The sequence below is a fragment of the Triplophysa rosa genome, linkage group LG17, assembly GCF_024868665.1.
Source record: "Triplophysa rosa linkage group LG17, Trosa_1v2, whole genome shotgun sequence".
NCBI lineage: Eukaryota > Metazoa > Chordata > Actinopteri > Cypriniformes > Nemacheilidae > Triplophysa > Triplophysa rosa.
Genome location: NC_079906.1, coordinates 17,207,410 through 17,224,171, shown reverse-complemented (window position 1 = coordinate 17,224,171; position 16,762 = coordinate 17,207,410). Strand labels below are relative to the sequence as shown.

General features: G+C 36.8%; 1 protein-coding gene across 8 annotated transcripts in view; it reads right to left on the bottom strand.

The window, feature by feature from the left end:
• Window positions 1-16,762, bottom strand: part of LOC130567820 (voltage-dependent R-type calcium channel subunit alpha-1E) — a 101,111-nt gene that overhangs the window by 4,925 nt on the left and 79,424 nt on the right. For 4 of the 8 annotated variants that reach the window (XM_057356254.1, XM_057356247.1, XM_057356253.1 and 1 more), the window contains 21 exons: window positions 15,537-15,596; window positions 14,424-14,530; window positions 14,164-14,175; window positions 13,956-14,052; window positions 11,992-12,152; window positions 11,650-11,787; window positions 11,310-11,511; window positions 10,203-10,367; window positions 9,284-9,397; window positions 9,110-9,199; window positions 8,804-8,920; window positions 8,597-8,662; window positions 8,411-8,502; window positions 8,061-8,232; window positions 7,814-7,941; window positions 3,695-3,791; window positions 2,540-2,645; window positions 2,319-2,426; window positions 2,100-2,200; window positions 1,417-1,523; window positions 1,153-1,276 (listed from right to left, as the gene is read on the bottom strand). In XM_057356254.1, coding sequence (XP_057212237.1) covers window positions 1,153-1,276; window positions 1,417-1,523; window positions 2,100-2,200; window positions 2,319-2,426; window positions 2,540-2,645; window positions 3,695-3,791; window positions 7,814-7,941; window positions 8,061-8,232; window positions 8,411-8,502; window positions 8,597-8,662; window positions 8,804-8,920; window positions 9,110-9,199; window positions 9,284-9,397; window positions 10,203-10,367; window positions 11,310-11,511; window positions 11,650-11,787; window positions 11,992-12,152; window positions 13,956-14,052; window positions 14,164-14,175; window positions 14,424-14,530; window positions 15,537-15,596 — 2,364 coding nt within the window. Of the gene's footprint in view, window positions 1-1,152; window positions 1,277-1,416; window positions 1,524-2,099; window positions 2,201-2,318; window positions 2,427-2,539; window positions 2,646-3,694; window positions 3,792-5,726; window positions 5,824-7,813; window positions 7,942-8,060; window positions 8,233-8,410; window positions 8,503-8,596; window positions 8,663-8,803; window positions 8,921-9,109; window positions 9,200-9,283; window positions 9,398-10,202; window positions 10,368-11,309; window positions 11,512-11,649; window positions 11,788-11,991; window positions 12,153-13,955; window positions 14,053-14,163; window positions 14,176-14,423; window positions 14,531-15,536; window positions 15,597-16,762 lie in introns of all 8 variants that reach the window. The other 4 variants (XM_057356249.1, XM_057356248.1, XM_057356252.1 and 1 more) reach the window with 3 other exon arrangements.

The following is a 16,762-nucleotide window of genomic DNA, read 5'->3' as shown; positions in this document are numbered from 1 at the left end:
GCTGAAACACTGCGACAAACCACATCGGCAATGTCACGAACAATGGAGAGATTCATGTAAGCTAAGGGGTGTATTTAAAGCATATCAAGAGTGTTTACATCAATAGCAAATGTAACATTTGGATTTTTTTCTCTTCTGCAGGGTTCTGTTTTAATCTGATTTAGTACGTTACAATACATCCTGTGTGTTCACCCCCATAGACATGAGCATGAGAATCCGGCCTCAGAAACACTTCAAATGGAAACTGAAAATACATTTAGCGGTGTAGCGCAGTACAAGGTGGAGAGGCAAAGAAAAAGTCGACAACAGGGTTTTCGAAAAAGACAGAGCGACAAGAGGAAAAGAGCGGGAGGGAAATAGAAAACAAACTCGGGAGCAAAAAAGCGTCTAAGCAAAAAAGCATCTATCTTAGCCAATACTTGCTCTATCGTAATAGGCCTGGACTTTAGTTTGACCCAGGAGTCTATACTCGATCAGTGTATCTTTCATAAGCTCTTTTGAAGCTTCACCTTTAAAAGGCCAAAAGCCAAATGATAAAAGGATGGGACAGCTGAAGATAAGAAAATGGATCAGGAAAGCATGGAATCAGCATGAAGAATGCGGTCGATTAATGGTGCAAACTCATTTTTATGAGGGTGACTAGACAAAATTACATCCGTTTTTTCCTTCTTTAAACATTTAGCTGTGTGGCAAACAATGACTGAACTTGAGTCAAAAATTTTACTTTTTACATTTATTTTTGCATCCTCCCTATAATGTGAACCAACTACAGTACCTTTGAAAACAATGCAAGTAGCAATTTACAGTTCTTGGCTGTGAAACTAAAAGCTAAGGTCTGTTTAAATTGTTTTGGTATAGCCCGTCTTAACTTTGAACTCTCAAAATTTGGACGTATCTAAGCTATTTTTAATCAAGAATGTTTCTTTTCAGTGTTTTCCTTAACAGATTCTAAATGAATCTTTTGTTCAGCCTTGATGTTTCTAAATCTTCAAAAATTGGTTGTGTGAAGTTCATACCCAGTTATCTTATGAAAATAGAATCTGAAGGTTTTTTTTGGCAAAACCAAAATTGAATTCACGTATGCAAACAAATTAAAAGACATCTCAAGGCAAATGCATATTAGGTGAAACGTGTGTTTGTGTATTATCCTACCATGCTCTGGGGGTGATACTGATGCTGGTATTCCTCTCTCTCCTCCATGCTTTCTTGGGCTACAGGCTGCATGAAGAGATCTTGGGGGGAGATGGGACTCAGTGCCACAAACCCACCTCTGGTGCTGAAGAGACCATAAACTTGTCAATATTAAGTGTACAATAAAGAAGCGAATTGAAAAAACAATTTAAGTGTGTGGGTGCCGATAGATAGAGGGCCAGTATAAGTACACACACACACACACACACACAAAATTAGATTTACAGGGCAGAGCCAGCACTGTGGGTCAGGAATGGCAGAGCTTTGGCGCTGCAGAGGATGTCCTGTGGGAGCGACGACGCATCCATGCGCTGGAACATCGGTGCATGTTTCTGCAAGATGACATTAGATGGTCAGAGCATCTTCACAGCTAAAGACACACAGACTTTGCTGCTTTGTGCAACTTAAACTGCCGTAAAGAGGCAGTTCACCCCAAAATAAAATAAAATTCGCCCTCATTACATTTCTTTGTTCTGCAGAACTAAAAAAAGATATTGTGAGAAATGTCTCAGTGGTGTTGTGTCCACACAATGGAAGTCAATGGGAACCTATGTTGTTTGGTTACAAACAATCTTCAAAATATCTTCTCTTGTGTTCAGCAGAAGAAAGTCATACAAGTTTGGAATGACACGAGGGTGAGTAAGTGATGATGGAATTTTCATTTTTAGGTGAACTATCCCTTTAAGGCCCATTCACACCAAAAACACGAATAACTGTAATAGTGTCCACACCAACAATACATTATGTTTTTTCTAAGCTTGCACACTCCTTTAAATTTTAATAGATTTTGATTGGCTGTCCAAGTTTTAGCCTTGATTCGCTGGAAAAAATCTTTGAAGACAATCTCCACAATATTGTTGCTCTTGTTGTTATAGTTGTGGTGTAGTAAAACTTTAGTAGAGCTGTACCTGTTCCTCAAGCTGCTGACGGAGTTTCTTAGCTTTGTTCTGCTTGTAATAGTCCATGATCATCATGGCTGCATAGATCTTCCCAATAGTCATGTCACTGGCTACAAGAAACAAATGAAGATTAAAAAAATATGGATCTCACTTTAATGATGGATGACAACAGAACGCACAGAGAAACAGACCTCAGAAATGACACTGTTTGTCCGAGCTGGTGCTCACCTTTGTGGATGGGTACAAGCAGGTCAAGGGATTTCTGGGAGAGGTGTGGCCATATGACGCTGATTTCTTTCTGCAACTCTATGTCCATCTGGCCCCTGTCCTCTCCTCCTGCCATACAAAGACCATTCGACTAATACGATTTCATCATTAACAGAATCAAAAACCAAAAAATCCCACCAAAGTACACTTCAACAGGTCTGTAAATCAGCAGCGATGCTGACCTCGAGCGATTTTAATATCCAGTGCGGTGCGTATCAGCGCCATTAGAGTGGAGGTGAAGTGGACGGACATGTCTTCATCCACCGGCATGTTCATCAGCACCAACCGCTAAGAGCACATCGCCACGGAGACACAGGAAAGAACATATGAAATACAAAGGTCAGTATTCTCATCTGATGAAAACTACTGTAAGTGGACTTTCTGGTGAGCATATACTGTATGGTTTTATATGTTTTTAGATTTTGAAGTTTAATGACGGTTAATAGTGGTGGTATAATTCATGTGTTAGTAGACCATTAGCAAGGATGCATATTTAAAGGAATAGTTCACCCAAAAATACAAATTCTCTCATTGTTTAATCACCCCCATATCATTCAAACCTGTATATGACTCTTTCTTCACATTTTGAGACAATGGAAGTCAATAGCCCCAATGTTGAAAGAAAATAAGCCATACAGGTTGGGAATGACCTGAGGGTGAGTAAATAATAAAATATGTTTCATTTTGGGGTGAACTATCCCTTTAAGCATCGTTTTATTATTACGTAAAAAACATAAAAGCTCTGTTGCTTGCGACGTCTTTGAACTGCCGTGGGAAATGTTCACCAGAAGAAGTGCATTTAGAATTTAAGAAAATAGTCTACCTTGATGCTCCAGTCACAACAATATCAATAATGCAAGACCAAGAAATCACAAACAACACAAAGTCATGCATTTAGTTGAAACAAATATATCTTAGAGAGAGAGCAGAGACAGTGAGGAGATTTATGACAGCGTTGTCGAGAGTGTGTAAGGGAACATATTCAAATAAAGGGTTACTGGCAAATATAGAAAGGATATTGGATGATCAAAGACAATGAAACAGAATAACATCACTGATAAACTGAAAATAATAATAAAATAATATTTACATGATATAATAACTACAGTATATGATATAGTAACTACTGCCCACCTGAGATGTCAGTAATGCTAAGCAATTTTAAGGGTGTGACTAAGAGATAAAGCCAGTGCAAAGCACATGACATACAAATAATTACGGTTAACATATCTCAGAAATGAACAAAGAGAATAGAATTACTTCAATCTTAACATTAACATTCCTTGAGTCTCTTGCAAACAAGCAGACTTGATGTAAACTGTAATACTGCAGACTACCTTATACGCCACTTTGGAGGGGCATTTCTTGCCCAGGCCGAGCGGTGGGGACATGCAGGTCAGCATCTCGTACATATCAGTGTAATGAATACGGCCACTGGGAGAGGGGACGGTCACCAGAGGGCAATGTGATGGAGAGGAGGAATAGGGCATTCCCAAGAAATAGGGGAGGAGAGGAAGACAGTGAGGAAGAGGGAAAAGAAAACAACAGAAAAGATAAAGGGAGAAGGAAGAAACAGGTGAGGGAAGGTTATTTTAATGTGTTTCATATATAAGAAAAGAATTAAAACAACTATCGAAAGGAAAATTAAACTTGTCTAGATAAAGAGGTGGAGCCAGGTGGAAGGCTTTCTATGCTTTGCTGGCATAGAAGAGTCTGAGGAGAGAAAATATTACAACAGCCAAAGATCTGATGAGTCAAGTGAGTGGATCTGAGGGTTTGACTGGGCGTATTGAACCTCTGCCATTAGAGAACATGAACCTGAATGTATTGTAGTCAGTATCAGAAATGAACAAAGGCTATTAAAAATGAAAAAAGAATAATCCAAAATATGAGGGTAAAAAAAGCTCTCGCACTGAATTTTTATTTTAATATAATATAATATAATATTTTATTTTTAATATTATTCAACTATTTCAATTATTCAATTGTGTGTGTGTATGTGTGTATATGTATAGCCACGGAAAAAAATAAGAGACCATTCCAATTGTTCATTCTTTCAGCACTGTCAATCGATTAGAAAAATCATATGATTAATTACACATTTTTCTGTGATTAATCACGTTTAATCGCACATAACATTAATGTTTTTAAATACACTTTTACATTCTAATAATTTCACATTTAATCTCCAAATTGATGTAGAAACAACAGTTCTCAAACACTTTACAGTCTTTAATGCTAAATTCTAAATTAAATACAGAATTAAAGCTACAAAAAAATTAAAGCTTGTTCTTTGATTAACATTAATGACAGGATAAAATGGTTTAAAGGCCTTTACATGAATAAGAGCGTGATTATATAATGTAACCCTAGACAAAGGATGACAAAATAAACGGATGCTGCATTAATTGTTTTAAATCTTTTAACACGTTAATATGAAAAAAATTAATCGCATGGATTAACGCCTTAACGTAGACAGCCCTAATAAAAATGTTGTTTTACTTTTCCTAAATACAATACAAATATTACTGTTGTATCGCTTAAAAGTGAACTTTAAGAGTGAGTATTTGAGGTCTTAAAGAATACAGAGCATCTTTTCTGTTATTTTGACCTGTTTCTCCTGTTTTCATTTGTTTATTTAAAAATATGGGAGAAATATTGTTAGTACTTCACAGAATGAAACAAAAATGATAATTTTACCTAAACACATACATTCCTATAAATAGTTAATGAAAATGGTCTTTGAAATGGTCTCTTAATTTTTTCCCGCTACTGTGCATATATACGTTTATATAATGTATACTTTTAATACAATTAAAAAATTATATTATATTATATATTTTAGCGTAAAAACTTAATGTTCACAAAACATATAAAAAAATGATTAGAAAAATACCACTGAAAATAAACAACAACAACAGTGGAAAATATTAATACATTTTCAAGTTAACAAAAAGTTAATTTCTGACATTGATTGTTTTAAGCCAGGACAGAGATTGACCAAACAGGCGAGACAATGGTGAGCCTGAGGAGTCCGCTCTCTTCTAATCTAAAACCCACATTTATGGGATAACGTTCAATAAAAGCCCCAAATCCAATTCAGACACAGAGAGACTGAATCCCCACTGACATCCATCAACAGTGTGAACTAATGGAGCTGACTGATGGATGCTTCTCAGTGTCATTAACTGCATCAGTTATTCACACTATAGGGGCGAAACGCGGAGCATTCTCTCTGTGCTCTGAGCTCTTGTCTCTCAGTGTTTGACCCGGCGGATACAGTAGTTACACTGGATTAGATCACGGGGAGGGGGGTGGATAAGAAAGGAGGAGAGAGGCAGCGGGGTAGTTTTCGTAGGTGAGCCAAACCTTGCACGCCACCCTGTAGGGGCAATTCTTTCCGAAGCCCAGAGGAGGCGATATTGAGCGCACTACTTTGTACATCTCCTTATAGTGCAGTTTTCCACTGAAGAAGGAAATACTAGCTGTTAGCAGTACATAGACAGGTGGGGATTGGCATAAATGTGCTGTAAGTGATTATTAGTCATAAAATATATTTTAAAGGGGTCATATATCATATATTTTATTTTATATTTTCCCTGAGGTCCACTTACCTGTAGAATGTTGGTAATGTTTTTTACTGTAAAATGGCAAAATCAGGCAGAAAAAGTTGTTTAAAGCCATTTTCTATAAGAAGGGAAATGGCCACACATTCACTTCATTTAACTTTATTTCAAGTTTGCTAAATTGAATGTGGGGAGTTTTTTTCTTCTGACCTGCAACCCGGAAGGTGTGGTTGCTAAATTGACTTAAATTAAAAAACATTTTCTAGAAAAAAAACTTATGGGAGGATGTTTTGACTTTAGAGTTACAGTACTGTTAATGTTTTCATAAGGGCTGTCAAACGATTAATCACGATTAATCGCATACAGAATTTTTTTTTTACATAATATATGTCTGTGTACTGTGCATATCAATTTTGTATTTATAAACACATACTTGCATATATTTAAGAAAAATATAAAAATGAATAAAAATTTTGATATAATTGAAATTATTGGCAAATATAAATAAATACATGTAAATATTTCCTAAATATAGTATAGATGTATGTGTTGATTTGTTAATAAATGCAAAATTAATATGCACAGTACACAGACATACATCATGTAAACACAAACGTTTATTCTGGATGTGATAAATCATGGTTAAATGTTTGACAGCCCTAGTTTACATAGTACAATAACATGCAATAACAATAACATTAGCACATTTTTCATGATATAAACCATTTAAAGTCATCCTGCTAATTTTAAGATTAGTATAAGAGTGAAAGATACAGACCATTCTAAACTTTAAAGCAAATTATTCTCTACATTCATTAGGCAAAAATCCTAGTCCCACACAGTAAAATCGCCAGTGTTAAAAAAGGTCAAATTAACACTCACGGTGTATACGGTATATAATCCACACTCTCAAAGTGTGGATTATATAAACACTGCGAGCGTTAATTTGACCCTTTTTAACACTGGCGATTTTGCTGTGCAACAATTTTTCAATACATTCAATTAGTGCTGTCAATCGATTTTAAAAAATCTGATTAATAACTTTAAAAAAAAAATCTGTGATTAATCACGATTAATCGCATATAACATTAATGTTTTTAAATATACTTTTACGTTCTAATAATTTCACATTTAATCTCCAAATTAATGTAGAAACAACAGATTTCTTTAACAACATCATTTTATGAATGAAAGCCAACATTCTGATATTAGCACTGCAACTGATGTCTCCATTAAATTGATGATTTTTTTCTTTATTTTAACATGAATTATAGCTGCTAAACACTGAAGTACAGTATAATTGAGAGCTATCATGTACAGTATAACAGGTAGGAAATATACAGAAATTGAATTAAGTTCTCAAACACTTTACGGTCTTTAATGCTAAATTCTAAATTAAATACAGAATTAAATTAACAAAACACATTGATTTCCTCTTTTCTTTTGTTCTTTGATTAATGACAGGAGTCACAGCAGCAGGTTTAAGAATGCGGCCCCTTTAAGAGCTGCCACTCTACGCAGATTTGACGCCCTTTCCCATTTTCACTCTTTGCATTCATTAAGGATCCTATTTAATTGAACGCGTCAAAGCAACGGTTTTAAATCACGCTAAACATTTTTAAAGGCCTTTACATGAATAAGAGCGTGATTATATAATGTAACAGTAGACAAAGGATGACCAAATAAATGGATGCTGCGTTAATTGCGTTAAATATTTTAACGCGTTAATCTGAAAAAAATTAATCGCATGCGTTAACGCGTGTACTGTATAATGACAACATATTACAAGCTAGTGGATTTTACTGTACATTTATTTTACTGCCCTGTACATTTAATTTATGTCTGTATGCCATTTAACCAACCAAAAGAGTTTAAAACCGTGTTTCTAACCATGCGGCGCGGTCATATTCTCCCCAGATCCGTACAAACTCGTCCAAGTGATGAGGACCCAGAATGGACGAATCACGTGTCAGGTACTCAAAATTATCCATGATCACAGCCACAAAGAGATTCAACATCTTAAAGAGAGACAGAGAGAGAAACAGTGGAATAGATATCAAACATGCTTTTAAGGAACTGAGAAAACATAAACACACTTGTACAGGCGTGTGCATTTGTGTGAGTAAATTGTGCTCACCAGAAATGAACTGAAGAAGATGAAAGAGACGAAGTAGAAGTATGCGAAGTCTGTACCACATTCTTTCCGTATGTCTTTTGTTGTGGAGTTGTTGAGAGACATGTCCGTTTCACACTCCTTCTCTCCTAAACACGACAACATGATGTCCTGCCATGACTCACCTGTTGCACTCCTAACACACACACAGAGACACCATACATTATTGACACGTGTTCATCACTGAAGCTGTCAATTTTCAAAGTGTCAAAGTGACCGATAAAATGTAAGGACCTGTATTTTTTATTAAAACAAAGGCTCTATAAAACAAGAAAACAAAATTAAAATGACATTAGAAAAAGCATAAAACTTACCTGAACAATAGCATGAGCGCACCAAAGAAGGTCTTAAAGTTATTGTGACGGTTGATTTGGCTTTTTTCATTGAGCTTGATGTTGCCAAACACCTTTAGATAGATAACAAAACACATGTTAGGTCTCAGTAAAATACAGACAAAGATACAGAGAGAAATGAAACTCAAAAGAGAGAATAATCTTAACCTGCATGCCAATGATGGCATAGATGAAAAACAGCATGGCGATGAGCAGACAGACGTACGGAAGAGCCTGCAAGACAAAAGTCGCGTTAAACTCATTAAACATTCATCTAAAGATGTGCATTTCCTCAGGGAAGAGCCAGTGTCTGCAAGACCGCCAAAGCTAAACACACAGTTTTTGGGCATTGGGCATATGGAAAATAGGTCTAACCTTAAAAGATTGCACAAACGTCCAGAGCAGAATACGGATGGTGTAGCCCTGACGCAGAAGTTTAATCAGCCGAGCGGCCCGGAACAGCTTCAGGAAGCTCATGTTAAAAGTACCAGACTGCAAACCAATCAGAACAGAGATGCTATCCCAGCTATACTAGATAGAAACAATCCAAATATGTAAGTGATTTCTTTTGCGTGGTTATTGGTTTGAAGGTAGCATTTACAGTACTTGCATTAAAAAAATTCTCATGCACACGAATATCGTCTACAAACCAGAAAAGGTGCAGTGTGGTTTATTTCTTACCTTTGGAGAGAACTGGTCAACCACAATTTCAGTGATGCTTCCTAGAACCGTGATGAAATCAAATATATTCCACGTGTCTCTGAAATAATTCTGAAAGACATAGAGGTAACGCTGAATGAGGAAATGCATTTCAATGTATATATACAGCGTAGCACACGTCCAGTGTGTGCTTACCGTAAAACCAAACGCCAGGATCTTGAGAACACATTCCACAGAGAAAATAACTGTGAACGCAGTGTTGAGGTGTTTTAGTACATCATCATACCCTGCAGCGCGAGGCTCGTGATGCTGTAAGGGAGAGAAAGTTTTAGTGCTTTTCTTTTTTTTTTGGTCGTCAGTTTATCCATTTGCTTTATTTCTCCATATTATTATTTTAGCTCTGTCTGTTTTTAATTTCATAAAAGTACATAGTTTCCCAAGCATCAGTAGCAGGAAGCTTTTTCAGACTTCCCAACGATATTTTAAGCATGTGTTTTGTTACTCTATTCACCTCAGAGACAGCATGACTAGTACAGCCCACCTTTAACTCCAGGTGACATTAGTCAGGGGGGACGTCAGACTAAAGCTAATGAGGGAAAGTTAAATAGAAGCTGGTGACTTCAGATCAATATTTAATAAGCTGTGATTCATGACAGTCTGGTTCGAGAGCAATATCAGAGAGAAGGGGTCATCAGCAGAGACAAACGCCCACCTACTGCAGACCAAAAAAAGCTAAATCAACCCGTTATTCTGACAATACACATTAGCACAAACCAGCAGGTTTTAAGAGACATTTATGTATTTTCCTTGACACTTTATGTTGTGTATATACTATAAACTGTCACATTGTTGTCTATTTCTTAACTTGGGTTACAAATGTGGCTTTGCTTTTGAATATTAGCACAACATTAAAAAAGTATGGAATCAATTGGCCTCATTGTTCTGATTCTGTGTTGGTGTTTTCTGCTTCCTTTTTAAACAGGAAGTTGGGTGAGGGTACACTAAAGAGGTTGTCAGGTGGTCTCAAAACCCCCTTTTTGGATTTCATGGATTCTGTTGAACATTTTATACACCTGTCTTGCGCCACAGATGACGTGGGGACTTTTCTCCTTACCTTCATCATGAGGACGATGGTGTTGAGGGCGATCATTGTCAGCACGGTGTACTCAAACAAGGGCGATACCACAAAGTGCCACAGGCGGTACTGTAAGGACTGTCTGTTCTGCGGCATGTAGCGAGTCAGAGGCTTGGCACTGATGGCAAAGTCGATACAAGCCCTCTAATAGAGAGATACAATAACACTGTAATACATAGAGATATCCTCTGCTTTTCATTGAAGACAGAATATGACACTATTTTTAGATAGCTGTCACAAAAATCATTCTGTTGGACATCAATTTATACACAGGACTGGAAATGAGAGGGTGGGGATGAAGTTCCGGTTTAAAATATAAACAATGTAAAAGCCTCCAAATGCTATGCAAATGTCATGCTTAAAAATTGTTGAATTTTCTGCATCTATAGTTTAAAATGATTAACTATAGCTGTGTCCCAAATGAAATACTATGCACTATGCACTCAAACATGTAGTGTATGAATTTTAGAAGTGTAGTATCGTCCCAAATGGAATACTAAACGGTTTGAAACTAACCGGACGTATATCGGTTTCCCAGACGAGCGCAAATGACATCAATCGCACGGCACAATGCGTGTGAATAAAAATCAACTTGTATATTGTACATTTAATGTAGTTTTCATATGTTTTGCCCAGCATTACTTTTGTCATCCTCAGATTTAAGCGTTATCACTCTGCAGGAGAGTTTTGCTGGAGCAGCGTCTGATAGCCCCGCCTCCCTTCCGCTACGTAAGCGAAACTGCGAACGTTGAGTGCGTGAAGTGTCCACAGTTCCACACTTCATATTTTCAGTTGAAAAAGTGCATCATCCAGGTACTAAAAGTGCACTTCTTTTTTGAGAATTTTCAATGTGAACGCACTACTCACACTATTTACACTACAAAATGGCGCAGAATCATGCATAAGTGCGCGATTTGGGACGCACCTCAAGCCTCCCCTGTGAATCTTGGCCATTCCCATGTTTATACTGTAAGTGTTCTGTTCAACGTTTTAAAATTCACATGGCTGACATGTTAACTAAATCAAAATTGTAAAATAATACAATCAAAAGGATACATCCGTGTGCAATGCACATCTGTAACTCACCTCATTTTTCTCCAGACTGCACTCTTCCATCATTTTGTCACCTTGCTCTTGAAAGGTAATGATGATGAGAGCCACGAATATGTTGACAAAGAAGAAGGGGAAGACCACGAAATAAATGACATAAAAGATGGACATCTCCATTCTGTTCCCTTGAATGGGTCCCCGGTCCTCCTCGGTCACATCTACAGAGTGTTGCAAAACTCTACAACACCAAACAAGACTTACTGTACACATGGATTTGTGCCCATCATATTTGTGTCAACCAAACAAGTGTTTATTTTTGCGATAACAACAGCCAAAATTTCACCACATACAAACACCAAACCCATTTTGCTCTTACTGTGGCCAGCCCTCCCCGGTAGACACGGTGAAGAGAGTCAACAGGGCCCAGATGATGTTATCGTAGTGGAAATCGCGTCTCTTCCACTCTCGTTTCTCCTTGTTTTTCTTGTCTTTGTCGTAATCAATGTAGTAGCCCCTGCGGAACATTAGCAGAAACATTTATTAAGATTCAGAGACGATTCTGTGCGCCTGAAATGTCTTCCTTCCATTCGCAGCACCATTTACATTTTCTGCCTCGTATCAGTGGAGCTTCTTCCAAGCTTTGAATGATAACATGCATGTGGCTCAATATTAATTTTAGCGTTATTTAAATTAGACTGCAGTTTTAACAGGCACCTACTTGCATTCTTCTTCTGTGTCCTTGGAACTGTCTGTGCAGTAGTAAAATTTCCCTTTGAAGAGCTGCACAGCGATGACGGCAAAGATGAACATGAAGAGCTTGTAGACAATGAGAATGTTAAAGACGTTCTTTAGGGACGTCACCACACAGTCAAAGACAGCCTGCGAATCAAGACGGGAAAAACATTTTGAGAGAACATGACAGCAGTGTTCGAATTCTGTCAAGGCTCTTGGGGGGCCCCTAACAAGCCCTAAAAAAAAACGACGAAGCTGCCAGTACAAGCATCAATCACATGATAGTTTGGATCATAGTAATTTGCACATTACACGCATAAACGTCCTTAAAATGTTGATAATCCATTAAAAGAGATCCACATGACGGAGAGATTGAAATCTTTATTTCTTTATTTTTTTGCAGTGACTATGGTATCGATCTTGCTGTTGATTTTTTCATTTTGCATTATACATTTTTTATTCACAAAAACAAATTTCTTAAGATTTTTCCTATAGGTTTTTGTCTTTTTTACTGAGATTTCGCTCATTGTAAAATCTCTTAAACTTATTGATAGCAATAAGAATAACAAGTTTTTCAAAATGTATGATTTTTTTTACTAATTGAGATTTCCTGTCTTTTATTTTCCTTTATTTATTTTCTTGTCCTTTGAATCTATTGCAATGCAGTGCTATTCCCTTGTTTTGGAATATTAATAAAAAAATCCTTTAAACGATTGTGGTAGAGGATGCATCAAAGTCAGTAGTGGCTGTCTGTACAGTGCTGCAAAACCAGCCAGTAGCCGTATGCAGAAGCATATGAGTGTTTTATTCATCTCCTGATAATGTATATCAAGTATATGAAAATAATCCATATGAACCAATGCAGAATAAGAAAAACGAATGTCATTCCTTTGGGCGAAAGCAGAAAGGTAGCCTTCTCATCAAAGTCGGAGCTCATGTTTGCAGAAGGGAGTGCAAAATAATCTCTGGGGAATGCGAAAATTTTCTCGGGGAAAGAAAAATATTCTTGGGGAAACACGAAAGTTTTTCAAAGGAACGCGAAGTTATTGGGGAGAGCAAAAGTTTAAAAATATTTTTGCTCCCTTTCTTATTTTTCCACCACCTGTAGCCTATGTCCCTTTAGTGGCTCAGTATTGCGTCGCATCAGTTTTGACAATGTGAAATAACAGTGTACATAAATAAAGACTTGCATATCAAAATTAGTAGCCTACCTGTTAAGTTTTGATAAACGCTTTCAATATGAGAGGATCCGCACGCAGCCAGTGTCTCTGTGTGACATCTTTGTACGTGTCTTCATTGAACACTGTGTGGCGCGCTTGAGCATGCATGGATTTTTCTGATAAAAATGCCATTTTAATTGGTGTCTTATGAAATTTGTACAAATAACGGACAAAAGTGTTTTGTTTTAACGTGATAATTTGACAAAAAATAATTATGATTTTTTTAGTAGTTTAGTTTTCATGAAAAACCAAGGGACACCCCAAGTTCATTATTTTAGACCTTATGAGGGGTCCCTTAAGGCTTATGAGGGGTCCGGGACCACCCCAGCCCACCCTCAATTCGAACCCTGCATGACAGAGAGAAAGGAAAACCTGCTATATGACAGATCTGGGAATCATTGTAGTTTCAACATCTTCCATTTTTTATTTTGTCTTTTAATACTGTATTTGCAAACTTCCAATATTTTAAAAGAAAACGCATAAATACTGTCTGACACCGACCGGTGTGACGCGACATGACAATGGCTTGTTCTTAATGGGACTGTTGCGTCGCGCCGCATCCAGTGTGGACAAAATGTTAAATTATAATGGGTTCTAATGCGTTCTATTGCTGTGTTGCGCCGCGCCCGGTGTAGACGGTGTGACTAACATGTCTAAAAATGTAATGAAATATCTTATTCAAATGTTCAAATTTTCTGGTTTTAGAAGTATTCGTTATATTTTAACATACTTTGAGTTTGGGAAGTCGTTTGATGGTCTTGAGAGGACGAAGAACCCTGAGCACACGCAGCGACTTTATGGTTTTAATGTCTCGTCCTGTGGTACTCCTGCATCACAAAATAACACATTACTAATAGAATAAAAAGAAATCACATTTCTCAAACACACATTACTAGTCTCACAAAATCACAAGAGATTTTTTTTAAGAGAGTTTTTACCCCATCACATTCCTGCCAGATGCCGTGAGCCACAAGACGACCGACAGAGAAACAAACGAGAAACAGACGAGCATTCTGAATGAGCACGGAAATCAACTCACAACAGAGAAAGGAGAGCATTCGCTAACATCAATATGTGCGTCATTTGAAATGTTGTAATGTTTTACCTCACAAAACTCATGGCATTGTCACACACAGCATTAATGAATAACAAGACATTTGAGCAACATTTGTTAGAACAGATTCTCAACAGAACTCACGTGAGAGCGAAGGCCACCAGAGCTCCCACCACAACTATGAAGTCCAGAATGTTCCACAGGTCACGAAAGTAAGAGCCGTCATGGAGGATCAAACCCTGCTCGATCATCTGAGGAAAACACATGACGTATTTCTAAACGGCCAGTATTTCACGCTGATAAACCAGTAAAAGCCTTCTATTTAACAATAATCGAACATTTCGTGTGAGCAAATGTATGTTTTGAGCTGGCTAAAATGTGTCTTTAAGAAAAAAGGTGTGAACCATTTTGATGTATACACTGAAGGTTAAAATGCAGCTTCTTTCTAGAGAGTTTGTTCAATGAGGTATAAAATTAAAATACTATAAAATAAATAATAAAAATAAAAAAGACATAAAGTGAGGCATATTGAGTTAATGAATAAATCAATTATTATTTTTTGCGTTGGAAATTCCTGTTTTGCAAAAACAAAAATGAAAAAACAACTTTTACATTATATTTAAACATCAATGTAAATAACATAATGTACTGTTATACACTGTAATACGTTTGCACTAGGTCTGTCAAACGATTAATCGCAATTAATCGCATCCAGAATAAAAGTTTGTGTTTACATAATACATGTCTGTGTACTGTGCATATTCATTTTGTATTTATAAACACATACACCTACATGTATACATATTTAGGAAACATGTACATGTATTTATTCATATTTACCAATAATTTAAATTATATATAAATGTTTATACTTTTTTTTGCTTTATTACATTTTTACTTTTATTTTTCTTAAATATATACATATATTTTTATACATTTTTATAAATACAAAATAAAACGCACAGAACACAGACATACTGTATATTATGTAAACACAAAACTTTTATTCTGGATGCGATTAATCGTGATTAATCATTTGACAGCCCTAGTTTGCACATGAGCACACATGCTCATGCAAATACAGTTGATGCATAGCTGTACCTACATTTTGTCACACTTTTGTTTGACTTCATCGGACCATTGGGATCTAAACAGCTGTGCTTTTCACTCCAAATTGAAGTTTGTTTTAGAAATAATTCTCCTCACGTGTCTCTATCATGTTTTCCTTGCGAGCTGAGCCTTCGAAAACTCACTCACCTTGATTATCATTTCAAACGTGAAGACGCCGGTGAAGACATAATCAAAACAACGCAGCACCTATTGAGCACAAAGCAAAGTTAAAAAAGCCCAACAGGATTAGCTCTCTCAACACTGGCAAACACGAGTGGTGAGACCGCAGCACGGGTAGGATTTGGATATTAGATTTGTTTATAACTGACTGCTAAATTTGAACAAGTGTACAAGAAAGAGAGTTATTCTCAGGGTCCCATGATAGGTCTATTGATGACATCACAAGTAGTCACTATATGGAGGAAAGAGCCCGCAGTCGCTATCTGAATCAATAAATATTGTACACAAGAACAGCAGAAGTCTCACTGAAAGAGACTCAGCATGAAATTAGTTGCTGGGTTTATACAGCTGCTGCAACGTCACAAGGGAAATTTAAAACCTGCACAAAAAATCTTATTTATATTAGCTTGCAAACCATAGCAAACACTTCATGAACCTCCGGGAACAGTATAAACATGAGCAGAGAAACTCAAACAGGTTTGTATTCGGATTGCTTTGATTTGCTGCCAAAAAAATTAGACGTTTCTTCAGACAATCAGAAAAAAATGTACTTTGTTCTGCTTATCAGAGAATAACAAACAGATGTTGCTTTGTGGTGATATGACAGTGACTAGTCAATATTTTGTGATACTAGTCGATGCGTCAAGTCCACATTGACTAAATCACAGCCTCAGTTTCGAATGAAAGTTCTTCTGTCCACAAAATTATAATGGTTCAGCAATCTTGTGTCAGAGTAATGTGAAACATTTAAAGGGACAGTTCACCCAAAAAATGAAAATTCTGTCATCATTTACTCGCTCTCATGTCATTTCAAACAGTGCTTAATTTGTCAATTCTGAGGTGCCGGAATAAGGGGGCGTGGCAGATCCGGCAAGTTATTGGGGTGGGGAGATGTAACTGAATGTGCAATCTCTGTGGGGTTTTCTAACTAACTATTTAGATGTTTTGAAAATGTGCACAAAAAAGCCTAAATGGAACCGGACATGCGGAGATAATCACAGAATTATCAAAGAAATTAAACGGGATTTTATCTTGAGTTTGCATGCCTTAGTTCAAATTTCGCGTTAAGGTGATGGAAACAGTTTATTGTCATAATGATGATGTTGTGAATAATTGTGCATGTAAACAAATAAAACACCGCCCTCAACATTTGTGTAGAAATCATAAGCTTAACGTTAAACTTAAATGACACC